General features: G+C 41.0%; 1 protein-coding gene across 3 annotated transcripts in view; it reads left to right on the forward strand.

Annotated features, from left to right (window-relative positions):
• LOC131191291 (cullin-associated NEDD8-dissociated protein 1-like) overlaps positions 1–21,213 on the forward strand; it is a 36,889-nt gene that overhangs the window by 11,202 nt on the left and 4,474 nt on the right. For all 3 annotated transcript variants that reach the window (XM_058169302.1, XM_058169301.1, XM_058169303.1), the window contains 9 exons: positions 4,112–4,235; positions 6,309–6,565; positions 7,504–7,609; positions 12,514–12,662; positions 14,294–14,586; positions 15,731–15,872; positions 17,300–18,805; positions 19,425–19,520; positions 20,767–20,936. In XM_058169302.1, coding sequence (XP_058025285.1) covers positions 4,112–4,235; positions 6,309–6,565; positions 7,504–7,609; positions 12,514–12,662; positions 14,294–14,586; positions 15,731–15,872; positions 17,300–18,805; positions 19,425–19,520; positions 20,767–20,936 — 2,843 coding nt within the window. The remainder of the gene's footprint in view (positions 1–4,111; positions 4,236–6,308; positions 6,566–7,503; positions 7,610–12,513; positions 12,663–14,293; positions 14,587–15,730; positions 15,873–17,299; positions 18,806–19,424; positions 19,521–20,766; positions 20,937–21,213) is intronic.

Below are 21,213 nucleotides of genomic sequence, written 5' to 3' on the forward strand. Positions count from 1 at the left end.
AACAGGTGAAAAGGGCATGAGAAGCTATACTACAGTGCCCACTGTAGTATAGTGTTCCCAGAAATTTTGCAACAGGTCTACCAGCTATATTTGGACATAGACCTTCCTGGTCATGACCGCTACCTCTTCTTTGAACTGGAGTCATGAATTCAGGAAAATGTCAAGATTGTGAACTTGCTCTTTCTAGGAAAGAACAACACAGGGTTAAAATTGCTGGAATTAGCTGGCTTCTTGGATTGAGATGGAGGCCGTTTTTTTTTTCAACCCATAGCCTGACTATCTCAAAATATTGACTCAGGATTTTAGCTACATTTGCAACTCAGCTCCATGTAGACATATATAGCTAAACATCACTTGCATATTGATGCTACCTCAACCTATGCCAACAGATGATCTCCTCCAACGGTGTTATGTAGATACTAAAGACAACTGGGGAGGGAATTTAAACCCTAGCCTAGATTGCTTGATGGTTCAGTCTCTTAGACTAGTTAGAATAATTAATCAGTGGAACAACTGGCCTCTAGAAGTTGTTGATGCCTCAAGACTGGAGGTTTTTAAGAAGAGATTGGACAACAATTTGTTTGAAATGGTATAAGGTTTCCTGCTTGAGCAGGAGGTTGGACTAGAGGACCTCCAAGTTCCCTTCCAACTCAGTTGTTTTGTTACTCTGTTATTCTTTTCTGCTATAACCAATAAGTACCACCGTAGTATAGTGCTCTCTCAAATCTTGTAGGTGACTCAGATTACTATGATTGATGGTATTAGAGATTACTGAACAAGCCAGCAAATAAAAGATGCATCACATGTCTCCTCTTCAAATTCCATTATAAGTCAGCCATGATTGTGACCAATGCAGTTTCTGTCTGTACCCAGGCCCAAATCCTAATTCCCAAGCATCCAGATAATCTACTTTTTTCCAGGCTTTTTAAAACTCTTGTCCTACCATCTTTCCCAAAACTGAAAGGTTGGAGATAAGGTGAGAGTTATCAAAATTTGCTGGTTGCGTTACTTTATACAGCACCGATCCTGCGCAGGCTGCACTGGCTACCTGTGGTTTTTCCGGGTGCACTTCAAGGTGTTGGTTACCACCTTTAAAGCGCTCCAGGGCATAGGACCGGGATATCTTCGGGATATCTTCGGGACCGCCTTCTGTTACCACATGCCTCTCACCGACCGGTACGCTCCCATAGAGAAGGTCTTCTCAGGGTGCCGTCAGCCAAACAGTGTAGGCTGGCGACCCCCAGGGGGAGAGCCTTCTCTGTGGGGGCACCTACCCTCTGGAATGAGCTTCCCCCAGGACTTCGACAACTTCCGGACCTTTCGCCGCGAGCTGAAGACATATTTGTTCTTCCGAGCAGGACTGGCTTAATAGGGTTTTTAATTGGATTTTACTGGGGTTTATTTTATTTATTTATTTATTTATTTATTTTATTAAATTTTTATACCGCCCTTCTCCCGAAGGACTCAGGGCGGTGTACAGCTGGAATAAAATACAGAATATATACAATTAAAAGAAATTAAAATAAACTATTACTAAATGGCCGGTAATTTAAAAGATTTAAAAATTTAAAATATTACTAAAACCCCAATTTAAAATCCACTATTTATGCCAGTCCTGCTTGAATGAATAAATATGTTTTTAGCTCACGACGAAAGGTCCGAAGATCAGGCACTTGACGTAAGCCAGGGGGAGTTCGTTCCAGAGCGTCGGTATTTTATATTATGTATTTTATTTTAAATTTAGGCCATATTGAATAAGTTTTTTAATAGTGTTTTTATTGTAATATATTGTATTGTTTTATCTGGCTGTTCACCGCCCTGAGTCCTTCGGGAGAAGGGCAGTATAAAAATTAAATTATTATTATTATTATTATTATTATTATTTATTAGGCCAATTAAAATAATGTTTATAATTAATATACAGCTAGTCCTTGACTTACAACAGTTCATTTAGTGACCATTCAGAGTGGCACTGAAAAAAATTGTGACTTATGACTATTTTTCACACTTACAATTTTTCCAGCATCCCCAGAGTCAGGTAATTTACATACAAACGCTTGACAACCGGTTCGTATTTATGACAGTTGCAGTGTCCTGGGGTCATGTGATTACCTTTTGTGACCTTCTGACAAGCAAAGTCAATGGGGAAGTCAGATTCACTTAACAATTATGTTACTAATTTAACAGCTGCAGTGATTCACTTAACAAATGTGGCAAGAAAAGTCGTAAAAAGGGGGAAAACTCACTTAACAAATTTCTCACTTAGCAACATAAATTCTGGGCTCAATTGTGGTCATAAGTCGAGGACTACCTGCGACATCACAGCAGGTAACAGGTCGTAGCTAACCTTGGGTGATCTCAAAAAAACCCCAAAACCCTAAATAGGTAGTTCTTTATTGTTGCTGTGTTAGTGAGATGGATGTTTCCTAAAAACACACGTTATCAAGCTAAGCAGGGGTGTCCAAACTTGGTCCCTTTAAGACTTGTGGACTTCAACTCCCAGAGTTCCTCAGCCAGCTTTGCTGGCTGAGGGACTCTGGGAGTTGAAGTCCACAAGTCTTAAAGGGACCAAGTTTGGACACCCCTGAGCTAAAGTCTAAGGAACCTTTATTTTAAGTTCTACGTAAGTCATAAAAGGGACATAGTGGCAGAAAGCTTAGATAAGGTTATGGTTGCAGAGAGGAAGAAGGATTAGAACCTGGGTCCCTCAATATGGTCCCCTGACTGCCACTGTGCTTACAGACACCTTCCTTGTCATTGCACCTGACTTTCTGTGTGTTCAGAAAACGGGAAGCTGTGATGTTGCAAAAAAGAAATGCTTCGGCCTCTGATGGCATCATCAATTCCAATCAATTCCTATGAGTCATATGGATCTTACAGTCTTTCTAAACAGACGAAAATGATGATTGGCTGCAGTTCTATGCCCACCTCTCCTGAGCATAGAACAGAAAGAAGCTTCCTGGGAGGGAAGTGGAATTGTTTGAAGCACAAAGCAGTAATAAGTAGCATAGGAACATTTGGTCCATCCGCATTTTATAACTGATCGTGTCCCAGTGGTATCTGTTTTGTGAGTAAAAATCCACCACTGGGATATAAGCAGATCTTTTTTCAGAATACTGGCAGAAGGTATTCCAAACTCCAAATATGCCCATCAGCCCTAAAACGTCAGTGGCCCTGGAGCAAAATGTATGCAATATACGCTAACAATACTGTTTGGATCACTGAAATCTTATGCAAAGCGTCTGGCAAATTTTTCTCTATAATTTTAAAGAATAAAATTATAATAATTGCATGTTATGCTCCCTTCTTCAATTCCTATGTACTTTAGAATAGAGCTGGAAGGGACCTGGGAGGTCTTCTAGTCCAGCCCCCTGCTCAAGCAGGAGAACCTATACTATTTCAGAAAAGTGACTGTCTAGTCTCTTCTTAAAAACCTCCAGTGATGGAGCGCCCATGATTTCTGCAGGCAAACTGTTCCACTTGTTAATTGTCCTCACTGTTAGGAAGTTTCTACTTAATTCCGGGTTATTTCTCTCTTTGATTAGTTTCCAACTATTGTTTCTTGTCTTGCTCTCTGGTGCTTTATAGAATAATTTGACCCCTTCTTCTTTGTCGCAGCCCCTCAAATACTGGAACTGCTATCATGTCGTCCCTAATTCTTGTTTTCTTTAGACTAGCTAGCCAAACCCAAATCTTGCAGTGTTATTCATATGTTTTAGTCGCCAGGCCTTTGATCATCTTAGTTGCTCTTCTCTGAACTTTTTCTAAAGTCTCAAACATCTTTTTTTGAAGTATGGTGACCAAAACTGGTTGCAGTATTCCAGGTTTAGAATACTTTAGAACTTAATTTCCACAGTTCTTAAGTAGCATAGTTTTTGGTTGTATATACTGAGGAATTTGGGAATGTAATCCTCGCCCATCTGGAGGGTGTCATTTTGCAGAAGAGTGATATGATGATCCCCATTGCCTGTGAACAGTTTATGACTTGAACCCTTGTGAGTTAAAATTGCTTGATCTGATCCAATTGTTTGCGATGATAAAAGCATCGCAAAACAGGAACAATTTTGTTGAAACCATCATTCTTTTTCTCTTCAAATTCCCACCTTCACAGGTTCTACCATGACAGCCAACGTTTGCAAAAAAATCACAGCTCAGCTGACTGGAGCTATTGGAAAGCAAGAAGATGTGTCGGTACAACTTGAGGCCCTTGACATTTTGTCAGACATTTTGAGCAGGTACAGTTATTTTTCCACAATGTTGCTTCAAAAAGCTTTAAGATGTTCGTCCCTGGTAGCGTTTTAGAACCAGAATTCTCCGACCAGCAATTCTGAGAATTGAAGTCCACACATCTTAAAGGTGCTAAGGTGGAGAAACACTGCTTTAGATAAAATGGGCTCCAACAGCAAGCCAAACTAACAATGATCCCTGAACTACTGGAAAGCAGCACACACAAATCTATCCCTTTTGCCTCTAAGTCAAAAAGCCCAAGAGAGCCAAGTAGCTAAATCTTTGAGCCAAGGTAGTTTTCCCCATCACTGGTCCTTTGAGATTAAATAGCTAGGAGATTGTTAGAGCTTCTGTTCTTCGATTCATCCTGAGAGGGCAGCGTCTTAACAGAAAGAGGAGGGAAGGAGAGAATTTGAGCTGCTCAGCCTTATCAACTGGATCAATCCTTTCGGGATTCAGGAAGTAAAATTTAAGAAACCATAAGTAATCAGAGAAAGTATGTTAGAGATTTTAACTTTATTTTAGATACGCACACAATCTTGTCCCTTTCTTTAAATATTGAGGGTTGGTTTCCATTTTTGATGAGCCTATCTATTGTGCCTTTACTTGCACTTGGTCTTAAATTGCAATTCCTTTTTCTATAAACTCTTCCCCCTGCACTAGGTTTAATATGTATCCATGGTTCTCTTTGCTGCTTCATGTCTTTAATAAACTAAATACTCTTTTTAAATAGGCCTCTCAGTGCCAGCTTATGTTTTGGGAGTCTGTGACCTTACCATACCTCAAAAGATTTAGGCCTGTGAATATGAATTATCAGAACAGTGAACATATTTCCTTGGAAAAAAATGAAGGAAAACCCGAAAAAGGGACAAATCTGAAAGAGGTTCCCAAAGATAAAAAATAGTTTATGTTTATGTTTGTTTTATAAAGGAGAATTCAGAAGCAAAACCAAGAAAATAAAAAAATTAAATCTAAAGGATAGTTTTCTGAAATAAAGAACTCTCTTTTATAAGAAAGGACATATGGACACTACCAATTAGGGTTCTTAAATGACCCTGGGGCTCTTTCAATGAAGAGGAAAGGGAACATGTTTTCCTTGTTATAGTCTTGCTTATATCCCTGAATTTGAGAGAAAGAAGAAATGAAGAAAGGAAAAGAAATACAGTAAATGCCACATACAGACAATAATTGCTGAATGTCACTAGGCTATTCTGATTGAATAGAACTGGCCTTGTCCGCTTGACAAAAAGCCATAATCGCCAAAGTGAAAGTACAACACATCTGGAAATCGTTAAATTGGGGAAGATTACGTTAAGGAACTCTTGACAATTCCGGCTTCAGCTTCTAAAAAATGAGTATCATTCAGTCAGCTTTACTGCTGTCCCTATTGAAACACTAGATTATAGTTGAAAACGCTAATTGACAGCGTAATGCTAAATGTGCAATTAGAAACAAATGCCTTGCTATTTAGTGTGTAAATATTCTGAAATTGTTTTTTTTTAAAAAATGGTTTAGATCTGCAGGGGAAGCTTTGCTTGCACTGAATAGAAAACTGCATATTGAGGGAAAGTCACACTTCAGATTTCTCTTTTTGCATTACAAAATGAACTGAGTTCTCATTGTTGCCTTTTAGTTGGATATATCAGATGGCGGAGTTCATATGCACTAAATAATGTGTTTTTATTAAGGTACCTTCCTGAGCCCTTAAAGGGACCGTTGGGAAAACAGCCTTAGTATAAACTGTTACTTTTGTTAATTTGGATTATACTTTGCTGTACAAATATATTATTTCTTGCAGCATCCTCTCTCTCATATACATTCCTCATGGTCTACAACTGCAAAGCTTATTCTTGCAAACAACGGAACATGTTTTCATCATTATTTATTGATCAAAATTATTGGCCACCCATCTTACCATGGGGTAACTCTGGGTGGCTTACCATTACGTCTAATCTAAAACATAAATCATGGAAGAAAAGCGAAAAAAATGTATTGAAATGGCTGTCTTCAGGAAATTAACAGTTAAGTCCATCTCTGTTTGGAGAACGTTTGGTTGATGTGAGTTTTGTCTGTGGTTTCAGGCTTGGAGGAACTCTATATTCTTTCCATTCTTCCATCCTGAACTGCCTCCTTCCTCAGCTCATCAGTCCCAGGTTGGCCGTTCGGAAGAGAGCCATCATTGCCCTAGGTCACCTGGTCTTGACATGCAATGGGAACATCTTTGCAGAGCTTATGGAACATCTCTTGTCAGAGCTGAAGAGGAATAATTCCACTTCTACTACAAGAACATATATCCAGTGTATTGCTGGTATCAGCAAGCAGGCTGGACATCGCATAGGTAAAGCCTTGTGATTTGGATTTTTATCTTGTTTCTGACCTGCTATGGCTGTTACCAGGACTGTTGTTTCATGCCCATTGCTTATCCCAAGAAACTCCCTCCAGTCCTGCCTTGCATTTTTAGTGAGATGTTCACTTTATTCTCTCCTTAGAGCCTATTTTGCTTTGAATGTCTACTGTTGCAGAAAAATGTTTGGAGTTCCTTAGAGGGCAAGCTTAGTTTGGAATTGTGGCCTAAATAATTCTCCATAGATGGACCTCCTACATAATTAATATACATGCTTATTCTAATAGGCTGCAAGCTAAGAATAGAAGCGAAGAAGGTATTCCCTATCAAAGGCATCTCCAGATTAGTTCCATGCAGATGGTTCATGGCTTTGAGTCCAACCAGGGGTGATAGGGGAAATCTCCATTTGGAAAATGGTAGGGTTTAAGAACATTAATGGGTGATTTCACAAGGGGGACTAAAAGTAGTGTTCTTTCTCTGCTATTGACACTGTTTCCTTGGGTGTCTTGGGTCTTGTGCTTTTACTGTCCAAGATACAAATTCGGACTTGCACCCTCAGATATGGATTTGGGCTTTTATGTCAGAGAAATTAAATCATATTTCTTGATACACCAGATGTCCCTTACCATGCTGTTTTGTAATGGAACAGAAGAACATTGTGGTGGATTAGCTGTGCCACCAAAACTTCCACATTTTGATTGAAACACAAATATATTGAGTTCATCAAGCAGCTCTAAGTGAGAAGGACATCTCTTTAACAGAACAGGACCTGAACAGACATACTTTTCCTTTGTGATACTCCTTGTGATACCTTTCCTGTGAGGTAGATGGGCCACGATGTCCACCTTTGCTATGTTTTCAATGGGCCCCGATTTTTTCAGTGGATCTGGGAAAGTATTTTGTGGATCGCTTACTCTGTCTCTGCCTTTTAGGGGACTACCTAGAGAAGATGATCCCACTGATAATTCAGTACTGCAATGTAGAGGATGATGAGCTGAGGGAATACTGTTTCCAAGCCTTTGAGTCTTTTGTAAGAAGGTTTGTACCTTTTACTCAAGTGTTGTATACAGCTGACTTGGCTCCCATGTTCTTTTGTTCTAACTTTTAGAAGGATTTTTTTTTTTTGGTCACCTGTTATTTACAACAGAAATCAGGACTATCTGCTCCAACTATCTGTGCCTGATTAGTTACCAGAAAAGTGCAGTTTTATCTGTAGGTGTCATGGTTTCCATGGGTGATGGACCTGTATCTGCTAGAACAGGAGTCAGTAGAATAGAATAGAATAGAATAGAATAGAATTTTATTGGCCAAGTGTGATTGGACACACAAGGAATTTGTCTTGGTGCATATGCTCTCAGTGTACATAAAAGAAAAGATACGTTCATCAAGGTACAACATTTACAACACAATTGATGATCAATATATCAATATAAATCATAAGGATTGCCAGCAACAAGTTATAGTCATACAGTCATAAGTGGAAAGAGATTGGTGATGGGAACTATGAAACGATTAATAGTAGTGCAGATTCAGTAAATAGTCTGACAGTGTTGAGGGAATTATTTGTTTAGCAGAGTGATGGCCTTCGGGAAAAAACTGTTCTTGTGTCTAGTTGTTCTGGTGTGCAGTGCTCTATAGCGTCGTTTTGAGGGTAGGAGTTGAAACAGTTTATGTCCAGGATGCGAGGGATCTGCAAATATTTTCACGGCCCTCTTCTTGATTCGTGCAGTATACAGGTCCTCAATGGAAGGCAAGTTGGTAGCAATTATTTTTTCTGCAGTTCTAATTATCCTCTGAAGTCTGTGTTTTTCTTGTTGGGTTGCAGAACCGAACCAGACAGTTATAGAGGTGCAAATGACAGACTCAATAATTCCTCTGTAGAATTGGATCAGCAGCTCCTTGGGCAGTTTGAGCTTACTGAGTTGGCGCAGAAAGAACATTCTTTGTTGTCCTTTTTAATGATGTTTTGATGTTAGCTGTCCATTTGAGATCTTGCGATATGATAGAACCCAGAAATTTGAAGGTTTCTACTGTTGATACTGTGTTGTCAAGTATTGTGAGAGGTGGAAGTATGGAAGGGTTTTTCCTAAAGTCTACCACCATTTCTACGGTTTTGAGTGTGTTCAGTTCCAGATTGTTTTGGTTGCACCACAAGGCTAGTCGTTCGACCTCTCGTCTATATGCGGATTCGTCATTGTCTCGAATGAGACCAATCACTGTTGTGTCATCTGCGAACTTCAGTAGCTTAACAAATGGATCATTGGAGATGCAGTCATTGGTATACAGAGAGAAGAGAAGTGGGGAGAGCACACAGCCTTGGGGGGGCCCTGTGCTAATTGTACAGGTATTTGATGTGATCTTGCTTAGCTTCACCTGCTGCTTCCTGTTTGTTAGGAAGCTTGTGATCCACTTACAAGTCTGTTCCGGTACCTGTAGCTGGTTTAGCTTAGTTAGAAGAATGTCTGGAATGATGGTATTGAATGCTGAACTAAAGTCTACAAAAGGACCCTTGCATAGGTCTTTGGAGACTCAAGATGTTGTAGGATGTAGTGCAGAGCCATATTAACAGCATCATCTGTTGATCTATTTGCTCGGTATGCAAATTGCAAGGGGTCTAAAAGCGGATTCGTGATGGTTTTCAGGTAGGAAAGCACTAGCCTTTCAAAGGTTTTCATGACTACAGATGTTAGAGCAACTGGTCTGTAGTCATTCAGTTCCTTGATGGTGGGCTTCTTCGGCACTGGGATGATGGTAGAGCGTTTGAAGCAAGAAGGAACATAGCACATCTCTAGTGATTTATTGAAAATATGGGTGAAGATGGAGGCCAATTGGTCAGCACAGACTTTTAAGCAAGAAGGAGTTATCTTGTCTGGGCCTGGAGCTTTTCCTGGCTTTTGTCTGTGAAATAGGTCCTGCACTTCCTTTTCTGTGATCACTAGGGGTTGTGAACCCAATGAAATGGGGTCAGTTGTAGGAGGCTTGGCTGTTGTTGGTGTGTCTGAGATGTGGGTTGTGGAGATAGGTAGCTGTAGTTTCCTTTCAAACCATCAGTAAAACTCATTCAGGTCATCTGCCAGTTGTTGATTACCTTCAGCCTGGGAAGGAGGTTTGCCATAGGCGGTGATATTTTTAAGAGTTTTCCACATGTTTGCTGGTTCATTTGCTGAAAATTGATTCTTTAGCTTTTCAGAGTAGCTTCTTTTGCTGCTCTTATCTCCTTGTTAGTGCATTTCTGGCCTGATTGTACAGCATTTTATCACCTTTTCTGTAGGCTTCCTCTTTGGAATGTCGTAGCTGCTTAAGTTTAGGTGTAAACCAAGGTTTGTTATTACTGTGTATTCGCAAGTTCCTTGTAGGTACACATAGGTCTTCACAGAAGCTGACATATGATGTTACAGTATCTGTGAGTTCATCCAGGTCTGCAGAGGTATCTAAAAATATTCCAATCAGTGCAGTCAAAACATGCCTGTAGCTTTAATTCTGATTCCTCCGTCCAGGTTTTCACTGATTTAATTATTGGTTTTATGGCTTTAAGTCTTTGCCTGTAAGCAGGTACAAGGTGAATCATGCAATGATCAGAGTGTCCTACAGCTGCACGTGGTAAAGACCGATAGGCATCTTTTAGTGTTGTGTAGCAGTGGTCTAGAGTATTCTTGCCTCTGGTGGGACAATTGACATGCTGAAAGTATTTTGGTAGTTCTTTCCTTAAGTTTGCCTTGTTTAGATCTCCCAAAACAATGGCCAGTGAATCAGGGTGTTTGGCTTCAGCCTCCATGATTTGGTCAGCTAGAGTTCGTAATGCCTCGTTTACACAGGCTTGTGGTGGGACATAAACAGCAATTAGAAGAAATGAGGAAAATTCACGAGGCGAATAGTAAGGTTTGCAATTGATAATTAGAGTCTCTAAATTGTTGTCACAGAATTTGTAAATTATGTTAAAATCTTGACACCAGGTTGAATTAATATATAGGCATAAGCCTCCTCCTTTCTTTTTACCAGATGTTTCTGGAACCCTGTCTGATCGTTCAATTTGAAATCCTGGAATGTTCAGGCTGCTATTTTCAATGGATTCATTTAACCAGGTTTCAGAGAAGCATAGGACTGCTGAATTGCGAAAATCAGAATAGTATTTGTTTAAGAGGAGTATTTCATCCATCTTATTTGCAAGTGAGCGTATATTTGTTAGGAAAATTGAAGGCAGAGGAGTTTTAGTGCGAGTTCTTAGCTTGATTAAGATCCCAGATCTTTTACCTCGTTTCCTTCGTTTCCGTCGTTTGGTTTTTTTAGTAATCCATGGCTCCGTGGGAATTGCCTCCTCCTGTGTTAGAATCTCCTCCGTGTTTGTAAAGACAGGCGGGGGTGAGATTAAAGAAAGCTGCTCCTTAAAGAAATGTTCCTTAATTTTTAGCAGATGGTCTCGTGAGTAGGAAATCCGTAGTGAGTCACAGAGAACAATTAGAAATAAAGAAACAATTAGAGAGCATTTCACCGAGGCAGCCTTCGTCGGCGCCATCTTAGGGCGAAAAAGGCATGTGGCTCTTTCATCCCTCTGCTGAGGCTCTGTTGCTGGTCAGCTCCACAATTGATAGAGCTTTCGTTTAAGACAGGTAGAGGAAAAAGGACGCCTCGCTAGGAGGAGACTATGATGGGGGAATCGGACTTCTGGTCGGCTCTAGAATTGAACGGGGGCTTCCAGTTAGGACCTTTGTGGCTCTTTGAGTGTTTAAGATTGCCGACTCCTGTGCTAGAAGAATGACCTATCTCTAAGCGAGGGCCTGTCACGATTAGGAAGATTCATAGGCAGTTTGAGCAAGTCTCTAGCATCTCTTATCACTTGAATCAACAACAACTTTTTACAGGGTCATATGGGATCAACTGGACAAATCCAGGAAAATTTGCAATAGGTTTATGGAGTAGCCCAGCATGCTCCATCTCTCTTTTTTCTTCCAAATCTGAATTGTTGTATACTCCTGATAAAGTGGTCTCATCTAGTGGTTCTGGAGAATTGAATTGATCATTTTCCGCAAGTGGGATTTTTGAGATTGTTACTTTTTAAAATACGATTTTAACTTTTTAAAAAGGCTGATAATGAATAAACAAAGGGGATATGTCTCCTAGGATGAATAAGTGTAAATTGGATAAAGAGGGATGAACCGTGACTGTTGCCAGGAAGAGGAATATGATTAGATTAGCTGCTTTGTGGGCTCTTGTCCTGAATCTTCCCTGGATCATGATTTTATGGGAGCCCCAGGCTTCAGATATATTTCAGTAGAATTATCCTGATTGCCTGTGTAGTTTTTTAAAATAACTCTGATAAGAAGTTTAAACAAAAATAAGGGAAAGATTACCTGATGATGGTTATATGTGTATGATTTCATACTTGTAAACGCTTACTACAACACAAAGCATTGGGAACGCTGATTGTTAAAAATGATGTATCGCTGTGTGCTGAACCCAGGAGTAGTATCTTTAGAGATGAAATGCCAGTTACCGTATATACTCGAGTATAAGCCGAGTTTTTCAGCACGTTTTTTGTGCTGAAAAACGTCCCCTCGGCTTATACTCGAGTATATACGGCTTATACTCGAGTTTTTTTTTTTCTTCTTTTTTTCACATTATACCGGATGGCGCAAACTTGGCGGGCTTTTGCATTAGCGCGGGGAAGCCCTGCCGGTGCAGTGAGAGGGCGGGGCGGGGGAGCCGCCAGCCTTCTCGGCTGAGGGAGGGAGGGTTTCCCCGACCGGTAGCTGCCTCATTTCCCACCCTCGGCTTATACTCGAGTCCCCAGTTTACCCCAGTTTTTTGGGGTAAAATTGGGGACCTCGGCTTATACTCGGATCGGCTTATATTCGAGTATATACGGTAACTGTTTGAAAAACATGACCAACAGAATTAAACATTATATTCTGTGCTAATCTACAGTTATCTTGCTGTTTCTAAAGGTGTCCAAAAGAAATTGGCCCCCACCTTCCTAATGTGACAGGACTGTGCCTCAAGTACATCACATACGATCCAAATTACAACTACGATAACGAAGAGGAGGATGAAGATGAAATGATGGAAACTGAAAATGGAGAGGATGAGGAGCAAGGTGCTGCACAATTAGGATTATGATGGTCATTGATAAAGATGGATTGCCTCCGCCACCAGTTCAGGAAGTTCTTTCAAACCATTTGGTTTCTTTCCCAAATCAATATTTCAGGGCTAAGAAGAGCATGTAAATTATACAACCATCCCTGCTGTAAATCGATTAGTGAAAAGTCTCAAAAATGTGGCCAGATAGAATTCTGGCGCATCTAAAAGAAGGGTTTAAATGAGTAGGTAAGAGTAGGTGGGATCTCAGGTTTCTATATGTTCTATATCGGGGTGAAATCCAGCATGTTCTGGCAGGTTCTGGAGAACCGGTAGTGGACATTTTGAGCAGTTTGGAGAACCAGTAGCGGAAATTTTGAGTAGTTCAGAGAATCAGCAAATACCACCCCTGGCTGGCTTCAGAGTGGGGTAGGAATGGAGTTTTTGCAATATCCTTCCTCCAGGAGTGGGGAGGGAATGGGGATTTTGCAGCATCCTTCTCCTAGAGTGGGGTGGGAATGGAGATTTTGCAGTATCCTGCCACGCCCACCAAGCCACACCCGCAGAACCGATAGTAAAAAAAAATATTGATTTCATCACTGTTCTATATGGTTTATTTGTTGATAAAGGTTTCTGAAGGTACTGTTTATGGCTGTCATATTATCATTCTCTGCTATGAATCTTCCTTAAATTGGAAACACACTGTGACCTGACTTGACTAGGATCATTGTTACTGCCCATTTCTCCTCTCCCTGACCTGAGGTTTTCATGGCTATTGTTGCAAGAAGCCTGTTGTGGTATACAGTAGATCAACTAGCAGTTATCTTGCCCCTTCTGTACTTGATGTTACTAGCAATTGGTCTGTGCAACCTAAGGAAGACGTTAGGCAATTTCCTCTTACCAGTCTATATTTGTAAAATTAAATAATACAGCATGGCTCTTTGCTCTTATCATTCTAAGGTGAAAATGCAGCTCTCAAATGATGCATTTAATGTTGGACTGGCATGCTGGGAATAGATTTGAGCTACACTTCCAAAATTAAAAGAATCCAGGACAAAATCAAGATGGGATTAATTTACCATTTATTTGAAACCATCATGGTAGCTACCCTTTCTCAGATATTTCCCACCAGAAGTACTTATAGGTCCTCACCTTGTTAATGTTTCAGAAATACAGTATTTCTATTTTGATATGAACCTTTGGCTGGCTATGAAGTACCTATCTTGAGTTTCAGTAATGATTTTGTGGGATGCGATTTCTCCTTCTTTTGGTCATTTAATGCTGTCAAGAGTCCGTCATAATTTGGGCAGGTTATGAATTCATAGTTCATATTAATATGGCTTTACATCATACTCAGAGCTTTGGAGATGAGTTGAATGAGGTCCGTTATGTGAGAATTTGACCCATGGTCAACTTGTTAAATAGTCACTGCTGAGTTTTCTTCTGAAAGAAAAAAACCCGAGTCTACCTACAGCAGGGGTGTCAAACTCACGTCGTCATGTCGTCACGAGATGTATCACAGTTTTTTTCCCCTTTGCTAAAATGGGGGTGGGCGTGGCCAGCGCATGACGCATCCAGCCTGCGGCCATGAGTTTGACACCCCTGATCTACAGTGTCTGTCAATAACAAATCTCCTTCATTCCTTCTCAGAAAGTGATGATGAGTATAGCGATGACGATGACATCAGCTGGAAAGTTCGTAGGTCTGCTGCGAAGTGCCTCGAGGCCATTGTCAGCACCAGACATGACCTTCTGCAGGATTTCTACAAAACTCTGTCTCCGGCTTTAATAAGCAGATTCAAGGAAAGGGAAGAGAACGTTAAGGCGGACATATTCTCAGCCTATATATCTTTACTGAAGCAAACTCTACCCATTCAGAGTTGGCTGCAAGCTTCGGATGAAGCAGGCAAAGAGGACATACCTCTAACCATGCTTCAGAACCAGGTGAGTTGACCTTAATCACACGTTGCTGTTTGGCATGATATAGATGCAACTAACTGCTGTTTCAAAACGTTTTCAACTGCTCAAAATTGAGCTATTCTGTAAGGCAGGGGTGTAAAACTCAAGGCCCATGGGCTGGATGCGGCCTGCGGGGTGCTTAGATTTGGCCTGCGGGCCTGCCCTGGAAACAATGAAAGACCAGCCTGCGGTGCCTCTGCCATCTAAAATGGAGCTCGGCAGCGCTGCACACAGCCCTCCCGAGCTCCGTTTTCGCTGGCAGAGGGTTGCTCGAAGCTGTCTCTATACCCCTTTCAGCCCCCAAGGCCAAACACAACCCTCATGCGGCCCTCAATGAAATTGAATTTGACACCTCTGCTGTAAGGTATCTGGGCTCTTTCATGATATCACGTGAGGTTTTAATCCTTGGATTGTTCTTCGATGGACTCAATATTATGCAGCTACCTGAAAAGGATATTTTGAAGGATAAAAGTAGCTTTAGCCTTCCTATGGAGTTGACTTTATGGTCTGGTCCACCTAGTAAAATTGTCAGCAGCAACTTGGCAGATCCCAGTGGCAATATTTGTAGCCCTCGTTGTCTGTCCAGAGTTGTTTTTGTTGCTTATTTGTCCTGACTTTTAAAGTGATACTCGGGGTTGCGGAAAGATTTTCTGCACCAGTTCTGAATACATAGCCATTCAACAATATTAGGTAGGGTGTAAGCTTATGTAAATAAATCCAGCTGTGTAGTAATGAACTGCTCAGTGATTTGACTACTCTGTCCTGATTTTGGAGACCATGGCTTGCCTGCCCATTAAACATAATGATTGCTTAAGTAAAGGTCCAACTAATTGTTAGAAATAGCTACAGAGATCACTGGAGTTGGGGTAGGGTGGGGGGCAGTATATCGGAATAAAACAATGAGCTATTGAAGATTATTGTTTTGCCTGAAGGGAAATATATAGTGATGATTTCTTCACTTTAAAAAATCTTCATGATTTTGTACACTTCTAATTCTTCATTTGTGCCTGAAAGCATTTTCCACATAGATCCAGTTTCCTGTTTGTACTAAATAATTAACGTTCACTCGGATTTTGAGTTCTTTTGGCTTTGAATCAGATTACCAATGAGCTTCTTTCTAATCTCATAGGTTCCAAACATTATCAAAGCTTTGCACAAGCAACTTAAAGAGAAGAGCGTCAGATCAAGACAAGGGTGCTTCGCTCTTTTGACGGAACTAGCGAATGTCCTCCCCGGTTGCCTTGCGGATCACATACCTGCACTAGTGCCGGGTAAAGCTTGTCTGTTGACTAAACCATCACGGGGCAGTTTTCAGCAAGGGTCACTTTTCATTCATTCTTCACTTTTGATATTAAGAACCGTGGTGGCGCAGTGGTTAGAATACAGTATTGTAGGCTAACTCTGCCCACAGCCTGGAGTTTGATCCAGTTGGGGCTCAAGGTTGACTCAGCCTTCCATCCTTCCAAGGTCGGTAAAATGAGGACCCAGATTGTTGGGGGCAATAGGCTGACTCTGTAAACTGCTTAGAAAAGCTGTAAAGCGCTGTGAAGTAGTATATAAGTCTAAGTGCTAGTGCTATTCTACAAAGCCAAGCAGTAAATAATAAAGCAACTTCTCTTCTACTTGTATTTTCTTCTTTATATTCAAGACTATCTTCCTGTTGCTTTATACGCATCAGAGGATGTTATGCCATTGGTTTAACTGAGGCCAGTGGTTGCAGATACTGGGTCTTTTTCTTCTTTAAAAAAATCCGTGTGAGCAGCCAAAGACTGGCTGAATTGTATATCTGTTTAATTTCAATATATCATCATACTTTGCTTTTGTTTTTTGTTTTTTTTTAAGCCAGTATTCTACAGAAAATCTGTTAATCGAGCGACCCTTTTTTTTCTGTGGGAAATACTGGAACACGTAACTTTTACTGCAGAGCATCATCTGTTCTTCTTAATTTATGGTCTCATATTGGCCTCTGTTGAAATGAATGGGAAACTGATTAACTGGAGTTTATTCTTCCATCTGCATTTTCTCAAAATATGAACAAAAATATTATACTGGTTATTTTAAATCTATATGATCTCTGGTTACTTGCGGTTTCTCTTTTGTTGTAATTCTCTGTTCCTAGGTATGTTATATAAAATAATTGTAAAAAAAAATGCAGCAGTTCTCCACTAAACTGGTTTTATCTTCACCTAGAAGTAAAGTCTTATATGCAAATATACAACATAAACTATTAATAGTATCTTTTCCAAACAGACCTTGTAATTAATAACCACTTTCTGAAGTCAGTGAAGTCTTTTGAAGCCTAGCAGCCGTGTAAGATTTGTAATTTTTAAAAAATAAATAAATCTGAATCACTCAATAATCAGTTTGAAAATGCTGTGAATTGTATCCAGTGGTATCTGTCTACCAAGGTAATAGATACCCGTGAGGAAATAGATCCCTATTCACAGTGTAATCTCATGCATGTATCTTTTATTTATTTATTAGATTTTTTAAAAAAAATAAGTTGACCACAAAGGTTTTTTGACAGTCTACCATGCTGCAGAAGTTTGGGGAAATACTCTGTAGAAGATTTGAGGGTCACATGGGAGGTGCAGAATGTGGAGATAGGAAATTTTCTGTTGTGAAAAAAGTCTGTTTTGATGAGGGTTGGATGGGGGTGCAACTATAAAGCAAGCTGACCAATGTTTTCTTGGCACAGGAATTGTCTTCTCCTTGACGGATAAATCCAGCTCCTCCAATATGAAGATAGATACTCTGACTTTCCTTCACGTTGTTCTCTGCAACCACCCTCAAGAAGTGTTCCATCCCCATGTTAAAACCCTGCTGCCCCCTGTGGTAATTTGCATCGGGGATCCTTTTTACAAGATAACTTCCGAAGCTTTGCTGGTGACTCTACAGCTTGTGAAAGTAATTCGTCCCTTGGATGCGCCTTGTACGTTTGATGCCAAACCTTACGTGACAGACTTGTTTTCTGCCACGTTGAAGAGGCTGAAAGCAGCTGACATCGATCAGGAGGTGAAGGAACGGGCTATCTCCTGCATGGGGCAAATCGTTTCCAATCTGGGGGACTACTTAAGCAGCGAGCTCCAGCCAACCCTGAAGATTTTCCTTGAGAGACTGAAAAATGAAATAACTAGACTGACCACGGTCAAAGCATTGACTCTGATTGCAAATTCCTCACTCAAAATAGACCTGAGGCCCATTCTAGCAGAAGGCTTCCCCATCTTGGCTTCCTTCTTGCGTAAGAATCAGCGTGCCTTGAAACTGAGTACTTTGACGGCTCTGGACGTCTTGATCCGAAACTATAGTGATAGCCTCAAGCCAGCCATGATTGAATGTGTTCTAATGGAGCTTCCGGATTTAATTAGCGAGAATGATATGCATGTTTCTCAGGTGGCCATTGTGTTCCTTACCACTTTAGCTAAGGTTTATCCCTCATCCTTGTCCAAGATCAGTGGTACAGTTCTGTCAGAGCTTTTCCAGCTGGTTTACTCCCCTTTGATGCAAGGAGGGGCCCTGAATGCCATTGTAGACTTCTTCCAAGCACTGGTTGTGATCAAGGCAGTCAACATGAGCTATGCCGACCTGATGAAGCAGCTAACCAGTCCTATATACTCCTCGACCTCTAGCGGCGTCTCCACCACTTTGCACAAGCAGGCTTTTCACTCGGTTGCCAAATGTGTGACGGCCCTTTCTTCCGTGTGTCCAAAAGAAATCCCTGGCCTAGTAAACCTGTTCATTCAGGATGTGAAGAACCCAAAGTCTACCACCGCTGTCAGAATGTTGGCGTTCCTCTCGCTCGCGGAAATAGGCCGCACCACCAACCTGAGCACTCAGAAGGAACTCAAAGCTGTAATCCTGGATGCGTTTGCCTCGCCCAGCGAAGAGGTGAAATCGGCGGCCTCCTACGCTTTGGGCAACATCAGTGTGGGCAACCTGAAAGAGTACCTTCCCTTCATGCTGAAGGAGATTGGTGGCCAGCCTAAGCGGCAGTACCTACTGCTTCATTCCCTGAAAGAAGTCATTAGCTCCTCCCCAGCGGAGAGCCTGAAACCTTATGGGGAGGACATATGGGCCCTGCTTTTCAAGCACTGTGAATACACAGAGGAAGGAACCCGCAATGTTGTTGCTGAATGCTTGGGGAAATTGACTGTAGTAAACCCTTCTCAGTTGCTGCCCAGACTGAAAAAACAGCTGTTCTCAGGTAAGGGAAGGGAAAGGATAGGATAGGGCTGTGGCAATTGCTCAGCTGAGGGGAGGGTTTTACTTTTCTTTTTGAATCAGTGCTGTAGACCTGTGGAATCTTGTAGCGCATGTTTACCTTCCAGTGTCCATCCTTAACAAGCTGTTTTTCAGAGATCGTTTTATTCCGCTCGGGCTCCGAGCTCGGAGATCCGGTCCCGTTCGTGTTGTAGGCACCATTTTAAGGCAATTTCTGGTTGAAAGGAGTAGCCGGTGACATCAGCGTTGCCCAGGGAATGCCTGTGGAGGCTCTTTTCATGTCTCCGTCAAGGAGCTGGAGCGAATGATAGGAGCTCGCTTTGCCACACGCAGCAGCACTTGGATCTCGAACATGGTTCTTTCTAACCTCCGACCGAGTGTCCTAAACATGTGAGCCACTGTGCTCCTTCAAGAGGATGAGGCTATAAAAAAGAGAGCTCAGCATAATTTCCACACCGTGCCTGCTGGGGTTGTTTGTGCTTCTTCATTATTATCTGTGTTCTCGAAACGATGAAGAAAAGTGATCTTAAGGGGAGAAAAGGTGTTGGAAATGATCTGTGTTCTTTTCACGATAAATATTTTTCCCCCACTTCTCATTGTAGGCTCCCCCTATGCTCGGAGTACAGTGGTGACTGCAATAAAATTCACCATCTCGGATCACCCACAACCCATTGACCCTCTTCTTAAAGGATGCATAGGTAATTTTGAGTTTTGATCAGAAACTTTCTTTGAAAGTCAGAATAGCAGGCTTTGTTAAATTAAAAAAAGAATAACAGAGTGGAATTAATGGAAAAGAGAAATGACTCAAAGAATTAATTGCTATGAGAACGTGATCTTTAACTTTACCTGAAAGTGCTTGGCTTTGCTCTCATTGTTGTGCCCAGGGGTGAAATGTAAAATTTGTTACTACCGATTCTGTGAGCGTGACTGGGTGGGCATGGCCAACTTTTTTTTTGTTTACTTTTAAAAGCATTTTTCTACAACTTCTTTGGCCGAAGCGGTTGTAAAAAAATGTTTTTAAATGGTTCTGACAATCCCAGCTGAGTTGCCTGATTGCCAAAACCCTTTAAAAGCTTTTTTTGACAGCCTCTTTGGCTGAAGAGCTTCTAGAAAAAATGCTTTGAAAGGGTTCTGGCAATCCCAGCTGAGCCGCGCGATCATCAGAGGCTTTTTTTTTACTTTTAAAAGCATTTTTTCTGCTGAAGAAAAAAATGCTTTTAAAAATAAAAAAAAACTTCTGATGATCGTGCGGCTCAGCTGGGCATGCGGGGGGGGGAAGGGGGGGCAGGGATTTTTGCTACCGGTTCACTGAACCACCCGCCACCATTGCTACCGGATCATGTGATTCGGTCCGAACCAAGAGCCTTTCACCCCTGGTTGCGCCCATATCCATCCAACCCTTTTCTGTTTGAATCTGAGAAGTTGTTCAAATTCTAAATATTATCTGATGTCAAAATAATTAGGTGGGGGGCAAACAAGTGAAAGTTGAATCCAAAGAAAGAGGTGCTTCTGACCAGTTAAAACATGAAATACATTATGGAGGATGTTACTCTTTTTTTTTATCAAGAAACAAAATCCAAGCAGATTTTTAACTGATTCCATTCTCATTAAGAGTATTGACATGACATTTCCACAATGAACTTGAATGCACAATTGTTATCTAAAATACAGAATAATTTTGTTAAATATGCTTAGGTATTCTGAATTGTTTCTACATTGCTATCTATCTTCTATGATTGAGTCTAGATGTTAATGCAACTTGAATATTGATGCAGATTCTAGGGAATAAATGACAGAATAGGCTGTCCATTTGATCTCCCCTGCTTGATTTGAAAATATGAAATTTTTTAATCTTCCTTCTGCTTTTTGAATATTATGTGCATCCCTGAATGTATTTAAAGCTAGCGTTGCCTTTTAAACTCTTGTTATGCTATAATCGTGCAGGTGACTTCTTGAAAACTCTTCAGGATCCTGACCTGAATGTTCGTCGTGTTGCTTTAGCTATGTTTAATTCTGCTGCTCACAACAAACCTTCCCTAATCCGAGATCAGCTCAGTACGGTCCTGCCCCACCTATACAATGAAACCAAAATTAGAAGGGAGCTCATACGAGAGGTATGGAAATCATATTTCGTTTCAGCTTTATCTTGTACTGTCGTTGGGTCAGGTGTGGGTAGTTATGGCCCCTTTACGACCTGTAAATGTCAACTCCATGTTGGCTCAGGAATTCTGGGAGTTGACATCCACAAGTCATAAAGAAGCCATAGTTGTTGATCCCTGAGTTCAGTGGTTCCCCCAGTACTACTAACATACTATTGTTGTTATGAATGATGGCCAGAGATCTGCACGACCAGATCAAATGGGAATGATAAGCAACATAGATATAGATGTG

Source organism: Ahaetulla prasina, chromosome 2, assembly GCF_028640845.1.
Source record: "Ahaetulla prasina isolate Xishuangbanna chromosome 2, ASM2864084v1, whole genome shotgun sequence".
Taxonomy (NCBI): Eukaryota; Metazoa; Chordata; class Lepidosauria; order Squamata; family Colubridae; genus Ahaetulla; species Ahaetulla prasina.